Genomic DNA, 23,557 nt, shown 5'->3' on the forward strand with positions numbered 1-23,557 from the left:
AAACCACCGGATCACTTACTTCTGCTTTAAGGAAAAGCATGGAGAACATTTTGAAAGTGAAAATTCCATTTACGGAAAAGAGAACCAGGGATTAACGGTCAAGGTCAGGGGATAAATATATATTCAGAGTGTTGGTGGCAGGTGAAAAAGCCATCACCAGGATGTGGCTAAAAACAAACGCACCTGAAATGGAGAACTGAGTAGTGGTAATGTCTGACTTTCTCAGCTGGACTGGAATCAGTTACCTTTAAGAATTACAAGGAAAACTGGGATTTTGTGTCACCATTGTGAACTGATTTTGTGCATCGCACTGTGCATTGTAGAGGCCCTTGGTTCACGCTACAAACTTTAATTGCTCATTGTAACCAACAGGTTAGAAAAGGGAGTAAAAATAAGGGTAGAAAAAAAATGCTTCATATTATGTTTCATCAACTCTATATTTAACTGTGAGTTTATGCCTATTTCTGTCTTTGTGGAACATGCGTACTGTATGTTCTATATATTTGGAAAATTTTATACAAGATGTAAAAAGTTGATGGGATAATGCTGTATGGGACCAATAAAAAAGTTAATTACACACACAAAAAAAGAAGTAATTCTACTACGTTGTTCATGTTGTTTACTGAAAAAGCTACATTTATTTTTGGAGGGTGTGGCCTCATTTCATTGTCCTACTTGTGCTACTGCCAACGCATGTTGACGTCTGGGAGCTTGTTCTCCATCAGGGTCTTGAGTCTGGGTGTTGTTGTCATGTTGAATGAATTGAAGACATGTGATTCAAATCAGAGCATCTGAGGAGCACCCAGCAGGAAGCCTGTGATTGGCCCCCACACACACTCCAGTCATGTGCCCAGTCAGTAACAAAGTAAAAGTTGTTAAAGGGATAGTTCAACATTTTGGCAAATTGGCCCATTGCCGTAATCTCTATAGTTTTAGCAGTAGGTTCGTTACCTTTAATTGTCGGTGCAAGATATTTTTAGAACGGCAGAACAGAGCTGCGAGCTGCTCAGAGCTACGCTATGGGGGCTCATGGGATTTCTTGGTTTCCCTCATCAAAGTCATCAAATACACAATCCAGCAACTCCACAACGCTCTGGTGGACAAGTTGTGATAGGGAATACGCATCAGCCATCATCAGTCTTGTAACGTTCCGGATTGTGTAGGCTATTTGATGAGTTTGATGAGGGAAAATCCCATTATCCTCCGTAGCGTAGCTCTGAGCAGCTCACGGCTCTGCTCTGCCATTCTAAAAATAGCTTGCACCGACAATTAAAGGTAACGAACCTACTGCTAAAACTAGGGATTATGGCAATAGGCCAATTTGCCAAAATGTTGAACTATCCCTTTCAGTGTTGTTTCAGAAACAGTACGTTAGCTACCACATAAATGTTAAGTTCTAATCATATCAAATGTGTCTTTCTGTGAGGTGAATGAAGTAACAATGATGATAATCCCTTTTAGAGTCCTGATCAGTTGAAACAGGGTCAGGAATCTCATCACCCCCCTCTCCCCTCCCCCTCCCTGTCTTGTCTTTACAGCGCCGCAGCAGACACACAGAAAGCAGAGTATTTACTTATCCCAGGACCGGCTGCGGAGGCCCTGCTTTATTGTCCCTGCGGGCGCTTCCTGACAGTGGTGACTCTCTCTAAGCACAGCTGAATGGAGCAGGAGTGTACTCTGACACACACACACATAACACACAGCCTGCTTCACAGCACAGTTCACTCACAGCTCTATACTGAGTGAGCAGATTTATGATATTTATATTGTTTTAATTGCACAATCTCAGTCTGTGCAGTTGGAGCCTGTTGTGAAGTGATTGTTCGCCTGGAGGAGGACAGGCTGTTATCACCAGTACAGGAATGTCCCACAGGCAAAGTGGGCAACAGCTCCAGCCCCCCCCCCTACACACACACACACACACACACACTTTGGGACAATCATGACCCCCCCTTCTCATTCACTATGTTAACAACAGATGACTTGCAAATTTGTTTGGCACAAATCAGTTAAGAAGCCAATACACTCCATCAGAACTACTCATCCTCCAAATGTCCCTCCCCCACAACTCTGTCTGTCTCTGATCAGTGGGTTGGGTTATGTGGCACTCTAACCCAAACCCTCAGGTACAATCAAAAACACTAAATAACTACAGTAAAGGAACAGTACATCTCCTGTATATCCCCTGTTCGTTCTGTGTTGACTGCAAGCAGCAGACCTCCAGGGCTGGAAAAAAATCAACACTGACAAAAAATGCAGTTCCTGTGATGACCACTAGAGTCTGGCTCCAGTCAGGCCTCATTCACACCTATAGTAACCTGTGTTTTCAGTGATCAATCACAGTGCTTCTGTTCACACCTGCTTTAAAATGAATCTATTGATCTGATCTTGCTTCTGGCTTTATATGTAAATAAATAGGTGTTTGTTTTAAACCAACAGACGGACAGGTCTGTTGTTAATAAGAAATAAAAATGTCTTTATTAATCCCCAATGGGAAATTCATTTATCTGGCAGCTCATCTACCATTTGCGGAAGAATTAAAAAGCCTAATATACAGTGGCATGGAAACGTTTGGGCCCCCTGGTCAATAATTAATAATAAAAGATCAGTTCAGCAGGTGGAAGATGAAATGATCTCCAAAAGGCATCAAGTTAAACATGAAACTGTCTTTTGTAATATTTTAATCAATATCAGTGTATTATTTTTGTTTTTTTCAATTTTAGACTGAAAAAGGGAAACAAAGCAGCAGCCTGCAAAACAATGGGAAACCAGGAGACTGGAGCTCTCAGATAACTTTGACCAAGGTGTCAGACAAGAGATTTACTATTTACACACTGTGATAGTTTCCAAAGGGGAGGACTATAGCTACTAACTATGCAGGGTGGCCAAACCCCTGCTGCTGGCCCTTTTCCTTTTCTGTCATTCTGAAGATGTAAAAGATGTTTTCTTGTCTGTAACAACATCTTTGTCATGTCCGCCCGTCCTGGGTGAGGGATCCCTCCTCTGTTGCTCACCCTGAGGTTTCTCCAATTTCTCCCTGTTAAAAGGGTTTTCTATGGAGTTTTTCCTCAGTGGATGTGAGGGTCTAAGGACAGAGGATGTTGTTACGATGCCATGTAAAGCCCTTTGAGACAAACTGTTTGTAAAAACGGTCTATACAAATAAAATTGCCTTGCCTTGCCTTGCCTCATCTTCACTGAGTATGTATGTGTGTACTTGTACAGCTGTACATGTGAGGACCAGTTTGAGTTTTAAACCATCACAGTGAGGACATTTTGGGAAAGTGAGGACATTTTGGTTGGTCCTCACTTTCTCAGAGCCCTTCCAAGGGCTGTTTGAGGTTTAAGACTTTATAATAACTAGGTTAATATTATAATTAGGTTTTAGTTTGATTAAGAGTAATGGTTGAGGTTAGGTATTTGTTTTGGATGGTTAAGGTTAGGGTAAGGGGCTAGGGAAAACATTATGTCAATGAGTGTCCTCACAAAGATAGCCATACAAATATGTGTGTGTGTACGTCATCACAAAGTGAGAAAAACAGCACAACAGTAGAAGTTTCATCCTTTTCCCCCCATTTTATTTTGTTTTTAAATAGAAAACATTGCCCAGTTGGACAGAGTTGAAAGAAAAAAATATTACAAAAGTAAAAGAAAATTAAAAAAAACAAACAAAAAACAAAACAAAACAACAAAACTATGATGACAGCACACTCGCTGATCCTGTTGCATCAGTCTATGAATCCCGATGGAGTGCTACGACGTGCAGTACCTGCCGCTGAGCCACGCGGGCCGGAGCAGGACAGTGATTCAGTGATGTCTGCCATGAGAAAATGTTTCGCCCTCAAACCTGTAACACAGGGGCCGGACGACGTGGTGGGTTGTCACATCACAGCTGAAGCCACACCTCTGTAGACTGGGACCAGCCACAACACTTTTCTTTTTTTTTTTTATTATTATCATTTCAACATACATGACAGGATTTTATAGAAAGAGACAGCAATGTGTGACTTGAGCCGGGCCGACCAGAGCGCTGCTCCCATTTCAACCCACTGGAATAAAAAAAGGCCAGACTGGTTCCTGCTTCACCCGCCAGAACCATCAGAAAGGCCCGGGATAGATACATAGAGCTTTTGTGTTTTACTCTCCATTATACAGCCAGTTTCATGTTTGTACCTGCAAAAACAACACCCAGCCACCTACACACACACACACACACACACACTCACTCACACATTCATACGCACGCACACACTCGCAGGCAGGCAACATGATACCTAAAGCAGACTGTGCAAAACTCTTTGGTGATAATGAGTTTAAGAAAACATGAAAACTATCCCACAACTGACATGGTTACACAATCTTTCCAATATACATATTTAAACAGTCAAGAGAGTAGAAAATGGAGCCTGCAAATTCAATAAATTAGACAGCAAAAGATGAATTGCAGATATCAAATCCAGCAGTTGGGTTCACAGAAATTAATAATAAAAGGAAAATACAAAAAAAAAAAACGAACAAAAAAAACAACAGTAACAGTGTTATGTCGTATTTACCAAAACCATAAAAGCGAACTGGAAAAAAAAAAAAAAAAAAAAGTAAAACCACTGTAAAAATCAAAAGATAAATCAGATGGAACGGCCCTCAGGACTCACTCAGATAGCTATCATTGGAGTTTTCATTGATGAAGTGTTTCTGTTGTAAACATTCACAATCAATAGTTGAGTTATGTTCTCGAGCACTGCTGGTCTGAGAGTACGTGGACGTGCGTTTGTCTGTTTTCTGCGTACGAGACAAATGGAATACTTAAGGGCCATGGCGGTGTACGTCACTGAGGTACACGTGAGTAATCCCTGCCCCCCCCACCCCCACCCACCCACCCACACCCCCCACCGCCCCGACAGCCAGGTAACATGTATTGGCCTCGCACCAGAACACCGGTTCATATTCCTTCTTGTCGTCGATCAAAAACATGTACAAGGGCCCACCAGAGACTGTCTGTGAATTTGTTCGTCGCGGCGTTTCTGTATGTTTTCTTTTATTTAAAAAAAAATGTTTTCAAGAGATATCCATGTGAAGTCTTTTCATTTCATTTCAGTAAAAAATAAATTAGGTAGTGAAAACACCACTAAGAGGAGGAAATGAGCAAAACGGAGAGGGGTTCAGGGTTCAGTGTGACAAGTCTGCAGCCCCGGCCCCCCCCACTGCTCACACCGTCCTGACTGAGCCGTTATTGCTGGCCAGTCTCCTGAAGCTGAGGTCGTTCTTCTCCAGCCAGAGCTCGGCCAGCTGCTGGGTGGAGCCGTGCGACGAAGCTTTGGAGCCCAGACACATCTTATACTGCTTGGCCTCCAGGTTGGGATCGCATACGACCGGGTGGTGGACGTGCACTATCCCCGTGTCTGTACTCCTGAACAACTTAATCCCCGACTGGACAAATTTATTAAAAAGGTCCACGTCCTCCAGCCCCCAGCCCTGTATGGAGGTGTCGAAGCCCCCGGCCTGGACCAGGTCCCCCTTGTAGACGCACACGATCCCGAAGCCGTAGTTCCTCCACAGGCCCGTCTTGGAGGTGAAGACGTAGTTGTTGTTGCTGGGGACCTTCCCGGCGTACACCACTTTGGGGTCGTACTGGCTGAAGATGATGGGGAAGTAGGTCTGCTCCCCGAGGCCGGTGTTGCTCCGACATCGCTTGAGGAAGTCGCTGCTGAAGAGCAGGTCCACGTCGCAGTAGAAGAGCAGGGAGTCGTTGGAGAAGTGCAAGGAGCCCACCTCCAGAGCCAGAGCCCTGGAGAAGGAGCCGGCCACCGGCTTGATCTCCATCTCCGCCCGGGGATACTTCAGGTGGTACTCCCTCATCAGCTCCACCTGCTTCACCTGCTCCGTGTTGTTGTCCGTGCTGAAGAGCAGGATCACCAGCTTAACGTTCTGGTTGGGGATCAGGCACACTCGCTCGAAGTTGGCCATGAAGCGCACGAAGATGTCGTAGCGTCCCGACAGGGGGACCAGGATGTTGACTTTCTTCTCCTTGGGTTCCCGCTGGTCCTGCCCCGAGGTGGCCAGCTTGAAGGGAACCAGCATCTTCAGGGAGTTGGACAGGAAGGAGAGCGAGTCCGACTCCTTGTTGATGTGGCTGGCCAGAGCTCGAGCGTCCATCTCCTCCTCCTCTCTGAACTGGATCTGGCTGAAGGTCTGCTGCAGGTAGGCGTGCCTCCTCACGGGAACCGTCATGGTCTTTCCTTTGTGCTTCTTGTACAGCAGCAGCAGATCCAGCACGTACTCGGCCCCGTACAGAGGGTTGACCCTCCGGTAGCCGTACTGGATTTCTTTGAAGTCGATGACGCGGCCCCGCGTCTTGGCGTTGGCGTTGATCATCTCCATCACCTGCATGATGATGTCGTCCAGGGCTTGCCTCTGGGAGGAGTCCATCCCGCGGCGAGGCGGCTGACCGTCGTTGGACGAGAAGAGGTACTTTCCCGTGAGGAACTCCCACTCCAGGACCTCCTCCCTCTGCCGCGGGTGGAAGCGCATGAAGGAGGGCGGCATTCCCAGCTGCAGGTCGTCCCGGCTGGGCTCGGCCGCCCCGTAGCGCCCCATCTGGACGATCTCCCGGTGCAGCTCGATGGTCCTGTGGCGCAGGTCGGCGATCTTGCGGCTGAGCATGTAGCTGTGCAGCCGGTACTGGTAGGGAGGGTTCTTGTTGGGGTGGAGGGTGATGGCCCGGTGGATCTTGCTGTTGTGGAGATCTCGGATGTAGCCCTTCTTGTTGGGCTCGTAGTTCTCGTAGAACAGCTGCTGCATCTGTGGAGACAGAAGGAGAAACCCGTGTTAGCGCCACTAGAACCTGCATCTTCATCTTCATTATCACATTTTTATTCCAATCAGAATGCAAACAAAGGCAAAGAGATGAGCAGCAGCAATCAGATATCCTTTATTGTCATTGTATGGACAAAATTAGGGGTACAACTTGGTGCTTACAGGGATATTTCAATATTTTGGCAAATTTGGCCATTACCATAATCCCTATAGCTTTAGGGGTAGGTGTGTTACCTTTAATTGTCGGTACTAGCTGTTTTTCGATCGGCGGGGGAAAGATGTGAGCTGCACGTTATTTCTATGTTTCCGTCATCAAACTAAATACACAATCCAACAACTCCAAAACACTCTCATGGACAAAGATGCCAAGTTGCATTTGCCTCGAAAACAACTCTGTCTCGTAACATTCTGTTATCTCATAGTGTGGTGAATGTGCAGATCTCAACTTGTCCACCAGAGCGTTGTGGATTTGTTGGATTGTGTATTTGATGAGTTTGATGCGGGAAAGCCGGAAATACCATATGACTCCATTGCGTTAGCTGAGCAGCTCACGTCTCTGCCCCGCCGATCTAAAAACAGCTTGCACCGACAATTAAAAGTAATGAACCTACTGCTATATCCCTTTAAAAGACAATAAAACAAAAGACGACATGTTTAAAGACATGAGAACGTATAGCCTACTATACACATTCAAAAAAGTGACTAGTAGTAGTAAATAGTAGTGTCATCATAAAGTGCAGTGTGTAAGTGCCATTGGTGGCAGCAACTAGTGCATCTGAACGTTCAAGCAGCGATGGCTCTGAGAAAAATGCTTCCAGGAAATGTCAAAAAAATCAGAATCCAAAATACTTTATTAATCCATGAAAGAAATTGTGCATTGCCTCATTCAAAAACTACAAATCATGATAATACATCCGCCTATATTCTGGATACAGGATGATACAGGATGTACCGTAGCTATCATCCTGTTTACACTACATGTTCTTCAGATCATATCAGACACAGTGATGTCTGTCCAGCTGTCAGCTGATGTGTTACATTTAATTACTGTCATGGTCACTCTAACAAACCAATACTATAATTAGGTCCAATAATACGGTGCTTTCACTGCCACTCCAAACTCAAACTCTGCCCTTTCTCCCCCTCCTCCTCCTCCTCCCTGCCAGTTTACAAGAGGGTGTGGGTGAGTTGCTGCAGCTCCACACACACACACACACACACACACACACACACTGTAAATTGTGATTTTGTCTGTTTGTTATCTTAACATATTATTCTATGTCATTAGGACACATGATTACTGAGGTTGTTATAATAACATGAAATTATTAGTTAAAAACGTCTCAACTACAAAATAAATGCTAATTTGAAAATCCAGGCCCAACTGAATTAGAAATGTAAGTCAACTTGACTTTGGGGATAAAAACGGCTGCGTCATCGCGCTTTTCTTGAAATGCATTGTGGGAATGCAGCTGCGAGCAGGTGAACATGTGCTCCTTTCCTCCCTTCCTCCATTTTGGACGCAAGTTGGAGGGCATTGTCCACCGCATGTTTCTTCGGAGGTAAAACTTTCACTGGCTGAATTCAGGATTTATTCCGACGACACAGACAGAGCAGTGTGGGAAAAACGAGTCGACAAGTATTTGGTGAGTTTTCTTTTGTTTTTCTGTCGAGTTTATGTGGTTTAACAAGGTGATATAGCCTACTTTTAAAGCTAACTTTAAGCTAATTTAGTCTTTGATAAGTGCATGGGAGAAACTTGAATTTAACAGGTTTACTGTTGTATTTTTTGGTTTGATAAGGGATATAAGTGTGAGGGTAATTATGTTTTTGGCGTTTGGTGAGTTTGCTCGGTATTTATTTATTCAGTTGCCGTGAATTAACGAGGTGTGTGTGTGTGTTAGGTGGGGGGGTGGGGGGGGGGGGGGGGGGGGGTGTTAGGTGTGTGTGCGCGTGCAGCGGGAAAAAAACGAATGTGTCCAGTGTAGAAAAAGAACAACCGTGTGTTTTTCAGGTGTAGCTAAATTAGCAAAGTTAGCAGTGCTAGGAGGGGGCGTCTAGGCTGTGTGTATGTATTAAAAGCCTTTTTTTTTTTTTTTTGCCTTTTTTTGTTTTTTTTTTGTGTTTGCCCAGTGTGACTAACATGAGCAGTGCTAAAGCAACAGCAGCTGTTCTTCAGGGTTCTTATGGATCCTTAAAAAGTCTTAAAAGGCATTGAATTAATTAATCTAAAAACAAGGCCTTAATTGGCATTAAAATGTCTTAAATCAATTTTTCAAAGGTCTTAAAAATGTTAACACTTGGTAAGTGGGATTTTATGATTATAATTAGTCTCAAATCTCAAAATAATTGGTAAAATTCTGACATAGAGAAGTTTTTTTTCTCCCCCCAATCATTCATGTAGCAGTCACTTTACCTTGGACCACATAGGAAAGTGGGTAAAATTGTCCCTAAACCCTATAGCCTAGATGTGGTGACGTTTTTTTTTGCATTTGTGATTATTGTGAAGTCGGTCTTAAATTTCATTTAAAGCAGCATTTAAACGTCTTAAATTTAAGTTGGCTTAAGCTGTAGGAACCCTGGTTCTTGCTGAAGTCTACAATACGTTACCTGCTGTTACGCAATACACATTGCTTCAGTCAAATGGTGATATTCCAGTTTCTTATACCACAGCTTATGATACGCTTTGGATGGACTAATGGGGGAATAAAGTAAAGAATATTTCATAGAAGTTGTTTTGTAATATTTTATTATTGTGAATGTTCAAGTTGATCTATATCTATCTATATCTATATCTAGCTTATGTTCATTTTTGTTTAAAAAAAAATTAAAACTTAATCTCTTAAGATTTTAAATACATTTTGTTATTGACTGTCCTCAGCAGTATGTTGCGGAGCTTCCTGCACCAGTACTCGTGCTGCTTCTCCATTACGGGCCCTGCTGAATGCCATCTATGAAAGGTAATACTCGACTATATATAAGTACCTGATAACCACACTTCAAATAATCAGAATTCTCTCTGAGTAGTAATAAAGTGCTCTTGAAACTTTCATGCACGTTTTATGGGTGAAATGTTAAGATATGCAAACAACAAATGATTAATTATGTTTGTCAGTACATTGTATTAGCGGTTCTTAAAGCAGAAGTAAGTGATATATTTGTGTTAATATAAGTCTTAAATAGTTATATCTTCCGACAGCAATCACTTACATAGAGTGTTTGGACCGAAACACGGGTCTGTCAGTCACTCTGCTCTGCGCCGAGGAGAAAACATTTATCGTATCCTACAGTTTTTATCCAATGAGGAGAGAGAACGGCATGTAGGGCTGTGTGTGCAGCCAAGGAACGCCGTGAATGTGGTGACGTTGGGACGAGGACTGTTATGGTGCGTTCAAGGAAACTCGTATTTTTCCGACCGTGAAGTGGTACCAGTTCGATCTGGTACGAGTTCACGGGTCAGAAGTTACGAGTGGCCGTTATAGTGACTTTCACCGGTAAAACAGGTCGGAAAAACACGAGTGGGTTGCCTGGAACGCTACAAAGTCGTAAGTTGTGACTTGAAGCTGCAATTTACGGTTTCAAAAGCCTGCCTGGAACGCAGCATTAGCCAAAACGACCGGATCGCTTACTTCTGCTTTAACCTGGGGGTCAGGTTGTTGTGAGATCACAGGAAATCATAGAAAGGGTGCTAGAACAAGAAATATGAAATGATTTTTGTAAGATTACCCATGTGTTGCTTGTTTGCAACAAGCTATTTTTTCTTCCGGAACCTTTCTCAGCTTGGTATTTGGAGCACTTACGATGTTACGAAGTCTGCAAGAGAGACCCTGCTCAACTGACGGTAGCCGAACCTGAAGACCTGAACCACTACATCCCATTGTCAGCATACACCGTGCAAGGCCGACTTCTGGTTTCACCGAAGGCATTTCCTGTACATTAAGGTATTGTTTTTTTTTTTTAAGGTCTTAAGCCCCCCACTTTTGCACACATGGTTTTCAGTTTGTTAAAAATGTAATTTGTATTTATTCAGTCAGTGAAGGTTTAGAGCATCAGCTCATAGCTTCTGTCGTGTTTAGAGCATCAGCTCCTAGCTTCTGTCGTGTGTGTGTGTTTCAGTCAGACGTCGACGACAAAGTACAAGATGGTTCAAGTCTGCAAGAGAGACCCTGCTCAACTGACGGTAGCTGAACCACTACATCCCATTGTCGGCATACACTGTGCAAGGCCGACTCGTGGTTTCAGGGATTTCTTGTACATTAAGGTATTGTTTTTTTTAAAGCCCATAAGCCCCCCACTTTTGCACACATGGTTTTCAATTTGTTAAAAGTGTAATTTCTATTTATTCAGTTAAAGTTTGGAGCATCAGCTCATAGCTTCTGTCGTGTTTGTGTGTGTTTCGGTCAGAAGTCGACGACAGAGTACAAGACAGTTCAAGTCTGCAAGAGAGACCCTGCTCAACTGACGGTAGCTGAACCTGAAGACCTGAACCACTACACCCCATTGTCAGCATACACCGTGCAAGGCCGACTCGTGGTTTCATCAAAGGCATTTCTGTACATTAAGGTATTGTTGTTGTTGTTTTTTTTAAAGCTCATAAGCCCCCCACTTTTGCACACATGTTTTTAAAAAATCTAGAAATAGTGGTAAGTTTTTCAGTGAAAGTTATGGAAAAATGATTAAAATGTCCCTCATTGGACAAAAATGTCCGTCGTGGGGCCAAAGTGATATTCATGGAATGATATACACCCGAGGCACACTGCCTACCTGAGCAGCACCCCTTTTCATTTCAGTGCACATATCAACAAGTATGAGTTCAGAATGATACTTCAATGCACAAATAAATAACAGACACTTCAAAGACCTGATCATATTTTGAATTCTATTAATGTGACCACACTCAATCCAATTGTGGAATTATGTAATTTATGTGGATTTTATTTTCATTTCAGTTTCATCATGCTGCTGCGCATCATCTTGAGCGAAAATGACATAAGAACGGTGACCATTGACACCTTGCCGGAGACTGTTCATGACTTCTGCTCAATCCTGAAGACCAAACTGGGACTGGAGGGCGACCTTGTGATTCAGTATCAGGACCCCGAGTTCGACAATGAACTGTGCAATTTAAGTAGCATGTTGGAGCTTCCTAAAGATAAAGCAACTTTGAAAGTGCACACCAAGTCTTCTGAATACCACACAGACTCAACTCTAGACACGGCAAGCCTGTCATCATCTTCCTTCATACAATCAAAAACTGAACATTCCAAGTATCAATTTGTCGATACAAATAAATGAGTAGCTTTAGATGTGTAACATTTTCTTGAACTGCACACATTCCTGTCACCATAAAACTGAAAATGTTAAATGCATAAATGTGCACACTACTCAGCATCTCACATTTGTTGAATTAAATTTTTCAACCAAATCAAATGTTTAAATTGCTGTGTCTTGAATACAAAGACAACACTTTTTGATGCAAAATTGTCAAAAACCAGACACAAAAAACAACAACTATCAATGATCGTGAAGATCTTCAAATAACTACAGTATACTGTATGGACCTTTGCAGATGAACTGAGTGTCATGGAAATAGGTCCATCTTTTGCCTTGAACATGGCACTTTGTAAACTGTCTGCAGTTCTATCTGTATGAAAGACCATTTCTGCCTGTGAAAAGAAAAAAAATGTTCCCATGGTATTCAGGGGACGTTCTGACCCTCGTAATTTTTTTTTACGTTTAACTCAAATTTTAAATTTCATAATTTGGACATTTTCTCATCAATTTGACTTTTTTTTAAACTCAAATTTGGCTCTGGGGAGGGGGGTCTTTTCTCTTTGACTGGCAGAAATGGTCTGCTGTGTTCCTGCTCATTTAACAGAAAATAGCATTTGCAAATGCTACAAAAAATAGACAGCAAAATATGAACTGACTTGAATACCAGACAATTTTAACATGAGTCCAGAGCTAGACGAGTCATCCGAGCACAATCTCACATGGTTTTCCGCAGGAGTCTGTTTCTGAAACCATGCACAAGTGAGGAACACTGTCCTCCACCGATGTTCATCAGGACTTTCTGAATGACTTCAAATGTTTTAACATTAGTTGGAGCAAGTCTTGATCTGTATGTCCTGTGGTGTTGGACGAGAATGTTATTCTTGATCTTTGTGGCCATTTGTTCTCTTATATGGCAGTATTGTCACATAATACTTGCAATGCTGTAAATTTGAAGGAGGTTCAGTAAATCTTGACAGGTGTGTGCTCCAATAAATGTTTAACTGGCTTCATGTTAATTGTTGTTTGTCATATTTCTCTTTGAAGCAAACATGCTCAAAGTTCAAAGAAATCTTGGATAAGTTCAAATGATTGATTAATTTAATTCAAATGACCTGACACTTTTAATTAAACTAAGATAGATTTGCAAATTCAAATAACAACCAAGCAGTTCAATCAATTAATAAATCCAAGTCAAGTTAACTGACATAAGAGATTAACACAACTCACAGTTTTAGTTGAAATGAAACAGATTTGCTAGTTCAGACAACTATCCTAAATAGTTTAATCTATTGACAAATCCAAGTTAACTTAACTGAAACCTAAGGTTAATACAACTGACCATTTCAGATTCAAACAACTACCTGAATGAGTTAAATCAATTATGAAAGATAAATCAACCCAAACTAACACAGGTGTTTACCCAACAAGGAATATTTAACCTAGATAACAAATTATTTTCTTTCACTTAACTTGAAATTTTAAGGCAGCCCTTTCACTCGTATTTTTAAGTTGAAACAACACGTTACAATTTACAGTGCACACACTGAAGCTGTATTTTCTCTGTATCGGGCTAATATCTGTACATGACAGTTGAGTCTGTCTGTGTGAGAGTGAGTCAAGTTGTGGTCGTCCCTCCTGCTCTCCTCGGCGGCGGCGGGGGAGGGGAGGGGAGATAAGAGGATGGAGGACGACACAGGGCGGTGAGCCAGCTTATTGTAAAAGGCTCTTTACAATCAGATACAAAGGCTCCAGGTAGCTATTAATTAGCCCAGTGGTGTGTAAACCTACTTCAATGGTTTCTGTCAATAAGGAGATTAAGTCTGGTGCTCATTTGTCTGTGAATTAAATAATAAATAAACAAATTAAGGCTGCATTCACAGCGTGTGCATATTAATGTGTCGTTTCCCTCTTCACATTGCGCTTTTGTTAGATCAGTTATTGGTTTTTATCTCTAAAGCGAACCCCCTGCACCAGAGCCGTTCATGTGCACGTGTTCTCCTGTATTCTGTGATGCACGCTGCGGTCGAAGGGCCTCCGGGCCTTGCGCAGCACAACATCACACACACACACATGCACTACACAGTCCAGTGAGTGGCTGTGAGTGTTTACTGCAGACCTGCCGGAGCTTTACAAACCTACTGTTCCTCAAATTGCAGGAGGCTAAAAGTGTGAACAGTGGGACAGCTGTTTTGCAGCCGCTGGCAGGATCTGAGCCGCGGTCAAGAAGGCAGGGTCTGTGTTGTCGCCTCTCGGTGAAGGAAGGGCGCATCGGAACGGCTGCAGCGCCCAGAGAGTCTAATTTGAGAGGAAGGCTCTGGAATGTGGCCCACAGGCCTGATCCCTGGGGGGAAAAAGGCCGCACTAGGGTGGGGGGATGGGGGTGGGGTGGGGGGGTGAGACAGGACGTGCCTGAGAGCTACGGAAAACGATACCTGAAGCTGAATGCGATCACAGGAACTGCCAGGCCAGCTCTTTGCTTTTCCACGGCTTTAACCTGTGCTCCTCTGCACCTAAAAGAGGGCGGCCTGCCAATCACAACACACTGTAACCTTGTCCTTAATGGAAGTCCTGAGCCCAGCGCTGCCTTCAGAGCACCAGGATGCTGCATGAGCAACCACTCAGAAAGCTTCCCCTCCAAACACAAAACAATGCCTGTGTACGAGAGGCAGCACTTTCACTTTAACTTGTTTTTTAGGCATTTTGTGTATTATTATTTTGCATTTAAAGGTACATTGTGTAGGAATTCCTCCCATCTAGTGTTGCGGTTGTATATCGCAAGCAACTGATAGCCAGAGACTGGCTTGTTTTTTAAAAAAAACAAACAAAAAAAACAAAAACAAAAACAGGATATACAGGAAGTAAGATAACCTAAAGTACTAGGTACTAGGTGGAGAAGGGGCAGGAATTAATAAGCTAATGCTTCTTCCTACTCCTTTTCAAACATACAAAGGTTTTTATCGACTAGTGCTTCAAGTGTAATATGTTATTCACATGTTTGAAATAAAGTATTTATTCATTCATTCAACTCAGTCGTATTTTTCATGCTGCATTCACGTGAAATTGGGCAGACGGCAGACGGACGACAGCCGCTGCACGTAACCAAATAATCGATTTTCATGAATAGAGAAGTTACACAATGTCCCTTTAAATATTGATAATGAACGACTGATCATCTTTACCATGTTGCACTGTACACATATTGAGTATTTGTAATGCTACACATATAATACCAGTATAAACATAGTGTAGGTTTGCTGGTGTTTCTGATCACAGTGTGCTATCATCGATGCAGAAGTGACGGGTTAAGAGTGATGTAGAAATGTTAAGGTATAGGCTACTTCTAAACTATTTAAAAAAGAAGTGATTTAGTTCATTATCTATTTCATGTTAATCTGTGAGGATGGAGCCACAGCAGTGTTATCTAGCTCAGTCTTCTCTTCATAGTCTGCTGGGAGAGTCCACACACAGTGCTTCTTGTTGTTGTGCTCTGGGATGATGCAGGAAATTGCACTTGCGATTCTTTTAATCAGTTTTAATTGGATGAGTACGACACATTATCTGGTATTATTTGTGCAGAGAGAGGGAACACACAATGTTTTTCTGTGAAGGAAGTTTGTTCTGTGACTTTCTCATGGCTTTATAAAGGTCACAGTGACACTGTGCATTTCTTTACATTTTTAAATTACCTATAGGTGGAGGCTTCACATTAGCTCTGTGAGTTTTTTTTAATCTCTTCCTGCCCTGTATGTTATCAATCTTTATGATTTGTGAATACCTGCATACACAAAGAGCTTCCTGCTCCTGAGATTAGACACAGAGCTGAGTAATATCATGACTGTGCATAATGTATTATTGTCTCTATTTTTATTTAGCATTTTTTGTGTTCCTATAACTACTTAGTTTTACATTAGTTTCATAAACTATCACATTTTTAGCACCTGGTTCTTTTCTGCTCCGTCCACTTTTCCCTATGCCGGACAAACAGAGATTTATCTCGTCTCATCTCAGCTCAGTTAAAGGGATAGTTCACCCAAAATTCAAATTTCACTCATTATCTACTCACCCTCATGTCAACTAATGGTTGTGAATGGATATCAACTTTCTTCGTCCAAAAAGACACACCAAAAAACATCCAAATACCTCCATACTGCTCGTCTGTAATGTCCCTCTTGTATTGAAGCCCCGACATGAGAAATTGTTCCGCCGGTCAGTGCAAATCACGCGAGATTTGCATTCACACAGGAAGAGCAGTGAACTGAGACACTGGGAGCTTCCGCTACAAATAAGCTTAAAACATAGACTTATTTAATTTTTTTCGGAACAATTTCTCATGTCAGGGCTTCAATACAAGAGGGACATTACAGACAAGCGATGGATGTTTTTTGGTGTGTCTTTTTGGACGAAGAAAGTTGGTATCCATTCACAACCATTATATGGACAAATACTGCTGCGCGGACCCCCCCGTAACTCAGAGAAGGGATGGAGGACTCTGAAAATTCTCACAGCTCTTAGTTGACATGAGGGTGAGTAGATAATGAGTGGAATTTGAATTTTGGGTGAACTATCCCTTTAACAGTTTGGGACTTTCTGCTCACAATGTGGATATTGAAATCATTCCATAGTTAATAAAATATATATAAATAAATATAAATATATATATATAAAAAATATATACTTTGTTTCTTAAACTGATACTATGCATGAAATATTGTTGTCATTAATTTATCATCTAAACATCTTGGTGGTGCTGAAGCTGTCACCAGAATGTGAAGGCGTTGAGTTCGGTTCAGCCTCTGCCACTGATGTTATTCATGGGACAAAGGTTGATGTTGACCCAACCAGTGTTTTTCCAGGTAGCTGGGTAGAGAGAGATGCTGGGGGCTCAGACTGTATCCAGCAGGTTAACACCGCTGGTCATCAGCTGACAGCCAATCGCTCAGGATGTTTATGTCTCTCTCCTGCGGCTTCACCATCATTAGCCCGCTTCCTAATTATCTGACCTCCACTTCTTGTGGTCACGGTTGCAACTCACGACTCATTAGTGCGATTCCTTTACAGCCGTTAACCTCGCATCCCATCGACTAAAGCGGGTTCTCCGACGCCGTGGAGACAAAAGGTAAGTCACAAGTTCCCGCTGGAAGCTGAAACCTTTTGTGTTTCAGGTCAGACTCTGGATGAGAAGCAGAAGCTGCTTACACAACTCATTTTAAACATGCTGTGTTAACTCTTTACACTGTGAAGACTTTTTTTCTCTCCTCTACCTCTCCTCTATCTACATACGTCTTCATCTTGGAAACGTGTCCACCGCCCCGTTACGTAACCCACACATTCAAAGTGAGTCAATACAAACAGGATAATCGAAGCGGAGCCAGAGAGACGGTGTTATCAAACCAATAACACAGTCAATGAGAGAGGGCAGAGTTATCTCAAGTGGAGGGAGATGCCAGACCGGTGAAGGCAGCCTGAGCCCACGCTGCGACTCCACACTGCTGAAATGATGCCATTTATCCTGCAGGGGTTCACAACCTAAACAAACACACTGCTGCATTCACACAGGCTAATGCCTTGAAATTGATTCTCTGCAGAGAATCGCTCTTCAGTCTGGAAACGCTCAAGAGATCCAAAAAAAACCAAAACAACAAAAAACACAGCACAGAGAAGCACGGCTGCTTATTGCATATGATTACACATCTATGACACATACACCGAGTGATGTTGCCATATATGTCAGCCTTATTATCATCACAAAAAGAAGGTCTCTTATATGAGAATATAGGAGTATAGCAAATACAAACACACAACAGTTCAATCAGTTTATGTATACGGTGGCAAGAAAAAGTATGTGAGCCCTTTGGAATCTCTTAGTTTTCTGCATTAATTGGTGATTAAATGTGGTCCGATCTACATCACAAGTATAAACAAACACAATGAGCTTAAAGGGATAGTTCACCCAAAATTGAAATTGTGCATGAAAAAGTGCATGTTCATATAACGGTTGCAAATGGATACCAACTGTCTTCTTGTCTTTTTTCGGGACAATTTCGCATTTCGGGGCTTCAATACAAGACAGACATTACATACGAGCAGCATGGAGGTATTTGGATGTTTTTTGGTGTGTCTTTTTGTTACGAAGACAGTTGGTATCCATTTGCAACCGTTATATGGACATGCACTGCTACGCCGAGACCCCCTGTAACTCAGAGAAGCCACGGAGGACTCTGAAACTTCTCCCAGCCCTTAGTCCACATGAGGGGGAGGAGATAATGAGTGAAATTTCAATTTTGGGTGAACTATCCCTTTAACCCAATACCACTCAAACAATAATAATATTTCATGTCTTTATTGACCATATCCATTAAACATTCACAGTGCAGGTGGAAAAAGAAAGTGAACCCTTGGATTTAATAAGTGGTTTAACACACTCAGGATGAATCCTGGACCATTGGTCCTGACAGAACTGCTTCAGCTCAGCCATGTTATTATAGGATGTCTGGTGTGAATGGCTCTCTGGAGGTCATTCCATAGTATCCCTACTGGATTCAGGTCTGGGCTCTGACTGGGCCGCTCTCAAAGGTGGATTTTCTGTTTTTGAAGCGACTCTAGATGATCTAGATCGCTGGTGGACTGACATCATCCTGTAGGAAGCCTTGATGGACTCTGGATGATGGAAAACCGTACTTCACCTCTGAGATGATGTTTACATGTTGCTATGCAGAGCTATTTTTACATCGCACGTACAAAAAAACCCCAAATAAATACATTTAAAAAATACTAAAAACTAAATCTTAGCTTAATCAGTCCACAAAACATTTTCCCATTAGTGTTGTGGAGAGGCAAACTTCAGGTCTGCAATGGAAAGCAAAGCAATTCATGCAGAAAACTAGGGAATTCCAAAGGGTTCACACACTTTTTCTTGCAACTGTTGAGTTTTTTTTCTTCTGTGTTAAATGACATCACGTGTGGAGCAGAGACAGAGACAGAAGCAGTGAAGCCCTGAGGTCCACAACTCAGACTTCTTCAAATGTCATAAAGTTGTCATTAGCCCACTCTCTCATGTCCCAGTGAAGGAACTCTCTCTCTCATTATACAACATGGTTGTTAAGTGTCCTTGGCTCTGGGGGACATTTGTCAAATCTGACAAATAACGCATGATGATGATGTCATAGAGATGCCATCCACTTAGGCTTAAGGGAGACAAATGAACAACAGAAAGCTCAGGACATCTGAAAGACACTTAGAGGCTGTTAACTAAATACGCTCTAGAGTTGAATGTAGTGATTTAAGTCAAATGATCAGAGTCTGTGCTGCTGCTTTTGATTCTTTCTCAGTCCTCTAACTTTATGAAAGTGCATCTTAAAAAGTTCTAGTGAAACATTGATGGATATTCTCATTATGTCTCTTCTTGTGCAAAAAGATAAAACTGAACATCAAGAGCAGGAAAGTTATATAAAGTTATTTAAAGGGATAGTTCACCCAAAATTCAAATTTCACTCATTATCTACTCACCCTCATGTCAACTAAGAGCTGTGAGAATTTTCAGAGTCCTCCGTGCCTTCTCTGAGTTACGGGGGGGGGCCTCGCAGCAGTATTTGTCCATATAATGGTTGTCAATGGATACCAACTTTCTTCGTCCAAAAAGACACACCAAAAAACATCCAAATACCTCCATACTGCTCGTCTGTAATGTCCCTCTTGTATTGAAGCCCCGACATGAGAAATTGTTCCGAAAAAATTAAATAAGTCTATATTTCAAGCTTGTTTGTAGCGGAAGCTCCCAGTGTCTCGGTTCACTGCTCTTCCTGACCGGCGGAACAATTTCTCATGTCGGGGCTTCAATACAAGAGGGACATTACAGACGAGCACTATGGAGGTATTTGGATGTTTTTTGGTGTGTCTTTTTGGACGAAGAAAGTTGGTATCCATTGACAACCATTATATGGACAAATACTACTGCTACGCGGACCCCCCCCGTAACTCAGAGAAGGGACGGAGGACTCTGAAAATTTTCACAGCTCTTAGTCGACATGAGGGTGAGTAGATAATGAGTGAAATTTGAATTTTGGGTGAACTATCCCTTTAAAGTGCAGAGCAGCCATCCGTCAGAACAACAGACTGTGTGCACGTGTGCTTGTTTGTAAATACGTTTAAAAATCCCACGTGATGCTGGGAAATATGCTGCCCGAGGCTGAGCCCGAGCCGGAGCAGTAGGTGAGAGCAGCGGCATGGCTGCCACTCTGGCTGGCTTTAATCTGCAGGACAATGGCAGTGCCTGCCTCCGAGAGGGCCATGCAAATCTAATTGGAGACAGCATTATACTGCTGTAATTGGTCCTTCTGTAAACGAGGGCGGTCTGTCCAAACTCATTTCTCAACTCTGTGAAAAGCTTCTTACACATAAGACAGCTCAACAATAGGTCTGGTATTGATCTCTGTGATGGGATGTGGTCGTACCAACAAGAGCGTCATCACACCGAATGACTTCATCAATATTAGCCGACCGTCTAACCTGCCGACCGCTGGTGTGTGTGTGTGACGCTGTACCGACCGCAGACAGCTGCTGATTCACACCAGTGGTCCCACAGTTCCCCACAGGGATAATACGAGCAAGGCAAGGTTTTACTTCAAGCTGCTGTGAGCTTTAATTCTGAAAGGTTCTGACAGGAAGTTTGTGTTTCTGTTTCTGTTGGTGACAGTCAGAGCTCTGAAACAGTGAACATCCAATACATGATATGACTGTGGGCCCTGGCGCGGCGCCACACATACCAACAGTAAGAAAATAATCTACAGTTTTAATCAACTAATTATTAATTAATATTCTCCATCACCGTCTAAAAGATGAGAAAAAAACTGGAGATATCAGATCACTACTGTAGGTTTGGGGAGCACGGCCTAAATCCCTGTTGAGGGATTCTTTATTTTTATTTTTCTGTTAATCTTGAAGGATGAACCCGAGTAGATAAAAGCCAGTCATAACAAAATATGTCAAATTTAAACAACAGGAAAAAACTAAAGTTATGAGGTCAGAGTTTAAAAATCTAAAACAAGTTCATCTCTTAAAAAGCTCTGTAGTGTGTAGCTCCAGCAGCAGAGTGAGTCTGAGTGTCGGCCTGTCAACAGTCTCGGTGTGATGATGTGAAGTCGACCAAACTAACATTTGGAAGTCTGATGTCACGGCAATTTTCCACAAAGGGGAAAGACTGTACACAAAGACTGGAGAGATGATGGGATGCCAGTCAACACAACCTCTCATCTCTGTTCTGTGGTAGAGAAAAGCTCGTGAGAGCAACTGGAGTGACTGAGTTGAACGACATCCACTAGTTATATAAGCTCCTCCCTCATCAGCCATCCATGGCCCAGCCTGGTATTATTCTAGGGATGCAACTGATCCAATGATAAGATCCATATCGGCCCAGATAGCTAAATATAGCTAGATCTAGATCCATGATGCTGATCTATTCACTTCAGTTCTATGCTGATAGACAACAACCACAGAGCACACACGTTTCACAAAGTTAGGAAAGTATAGCGTGATGCCTTCACTGTCCTCCACACACAGTCTATTATTATTATGGGCATCCCTGCAATACGAATCAGCACTTCACTGTATAATTTTGCACTTTATAACGGCCGGGGATCCTGCAATAGAATACAGCGGTAACCTACATAATGTTATACAGGCACTTTTGCCCAACAATCTAGCACTTTATATGGACACTCCTGCAATACAAATGAGCACTTTACTATACAATCCATGTTCACAATAGAATTTTAAAGGGATAGTTCACATAAAATTGAAATTTCCAAATACCTCCATGATGCTCGTATGTAATGTCCGTCTTGTATTGAGGCCCCGAAATGCGAAATTGTCCCGAAAAAAATTAAATAAGTCTATATTTCAAGCTTGTTTTGTAGCAGAAGCTTCTCGAAGCTCCTCTTCCCGGTTCGTCAAATTTGGACGAACTGGGAAGAGGACACACCCTGGTTCGTCCAAATTTGACGAACCAGGAAGAGGAGCTCCGAGAAGCTTCCGCTACAATACAAGCTTGAAAAATAGACTTATTTAATTTTTTTCGGGACAATTTCGCATTTCGGGATGTCATTGGATGTTTTTTGGTGAGTCTTTTTGTTACGAAGAAAAGTGGTATCCATTTGCAACCGTTATATGGACATGCACTGCTACGCCGAGACCCCCTGTAACTCAGAGAAGCCACGGAGGACTCTGAAACTTCTCCCAGCCCTTAGTCCACATGAGGGTGAGTAGATAATGAGTGAAATTTCAATTTTGGGTGAACTATCCCTTTAACATTGAGCTAGTTAATCATATGTCATCCCAAACTTATATTGTTGTGCATTCTATTGTTATTGTTATTGTGGTTGTTGTTGGAAAGTTTTGTAATTTATTGTCCTTCCTCTCTTCTCTTCCCATCTTACACATCTCTTGTTCCATAGACAGGTAGTCTATGGAACAAGAGATGGAAATTAGCCATACAACTACAATCTCTTTTCATATATATTTTTTTAAGTTCATAAATATGCATTGTCCTATTTCTTAAATAAATAAACTTGAAACTTGAAACTTATTTCAACAGTAGCATCAGATTGGTATCGGGTATTGGTATTGGCATTGGGACTGAAAAAGCCTTATCGCTGCATCCATATATTACACAGGCCAAAACAGGGAACCCAGTCACAGTCCTCCACCGGCCTTCAGCAGCACTCTAATCCATGTCAGCAGCAGCAATCATAAAAGAGGCCTAACCCTAAGCGAAGGCTCTCCCTCTCCTTTTGTGTCTGCTTCCTCCTACACCTGTGAGCGACGTGCTGGGTTCTGCCTTACTGTATGTTTACGTGTGGTGAAAACACAGTGAATGAGCGGGGAGTGGGACTGCGTTTTTACATGCACAGCAGATCTGACACGGCGCACCGTGGGTGACTTGAGGAAGTTCGGAGCTCCATGTGTTCCAACACGCAGGAGCGTAGCGGGCGTTTCGATTGTGACACATGATGATGTTCATCTTTTTCTCAGCAACTACAAAGTCAACAAAGTGAGAGAATTATACTGTATCCTCTGTGATCTCCCAGTTAAAGATGACTGAGTGTGAACTAAGTGACAATTTAAGAGCGCTGATAAAGTGTAAATCTCTGGGAGGGAGGGAGGGAGGGTTCGAGATTTCCATGGGAATAAAAGAAAATGACTGGGAATAAAGAGTCACGGTTTGTACATTCTTGCTGATTCTGTGTAAAGCCTCATGTAAAAATCATTGGTCTGAAACCGTGCGGCTTTCGCACAAACCAATTACAGACTTTATTTACTTCTGAACTATCCCAGCTGCCATTTCATGTTCTGTTTGTGTTCAACTACAAAATGTATTTATATTTCTGTCTAAATTATTCCCAGTGACATCCAGCGACTCAAACAATAGGGAACAATAGATCTGGTGCATCTGGACTCGCTTAAGTATCTGTGAGTTG

General features: G+C 42.4%; 1 protein-coding gene across 1 annotated transcript in view; it reads right to left on the bottom strand.

Moving 5' to 3' along the window:
- Nucleotides 1-4,922: 4,922 nt before the first annotated feature.
- Nucleotides 4,923-23,557, bottom strand: part of chsy1 (chondroitin sulfate synthase 1) — a 94,083-nt gene continuing 75,448 nt past the window's right edge. Inside the window, exon 3 of the mRNA XM_083997505.1 lies at nucleotides 4,923-6,797. Within this exon, the coding sequence (XP_083853631.1) occupies nucleotides 5,205-6,797 (1,593 nt within the window). The 3' untranslated portion in view covers nucleotides 4,923-5,204. The remainder of the gene's footprint in view (nucleotides 6,798-23,557) is intronic.

Source organism: Trachurus trachurus (genome assembly GCF_905171665.1).
Source record: "Trachurus trachurus genome assembly, chromosome: 3".
Taxonomy (NCBI): Eukaryota; Metazoa; Chordata; class Actinopteri; order Carangiformes; family Carangidae; genus Trachurus; species Trachurus trachurus.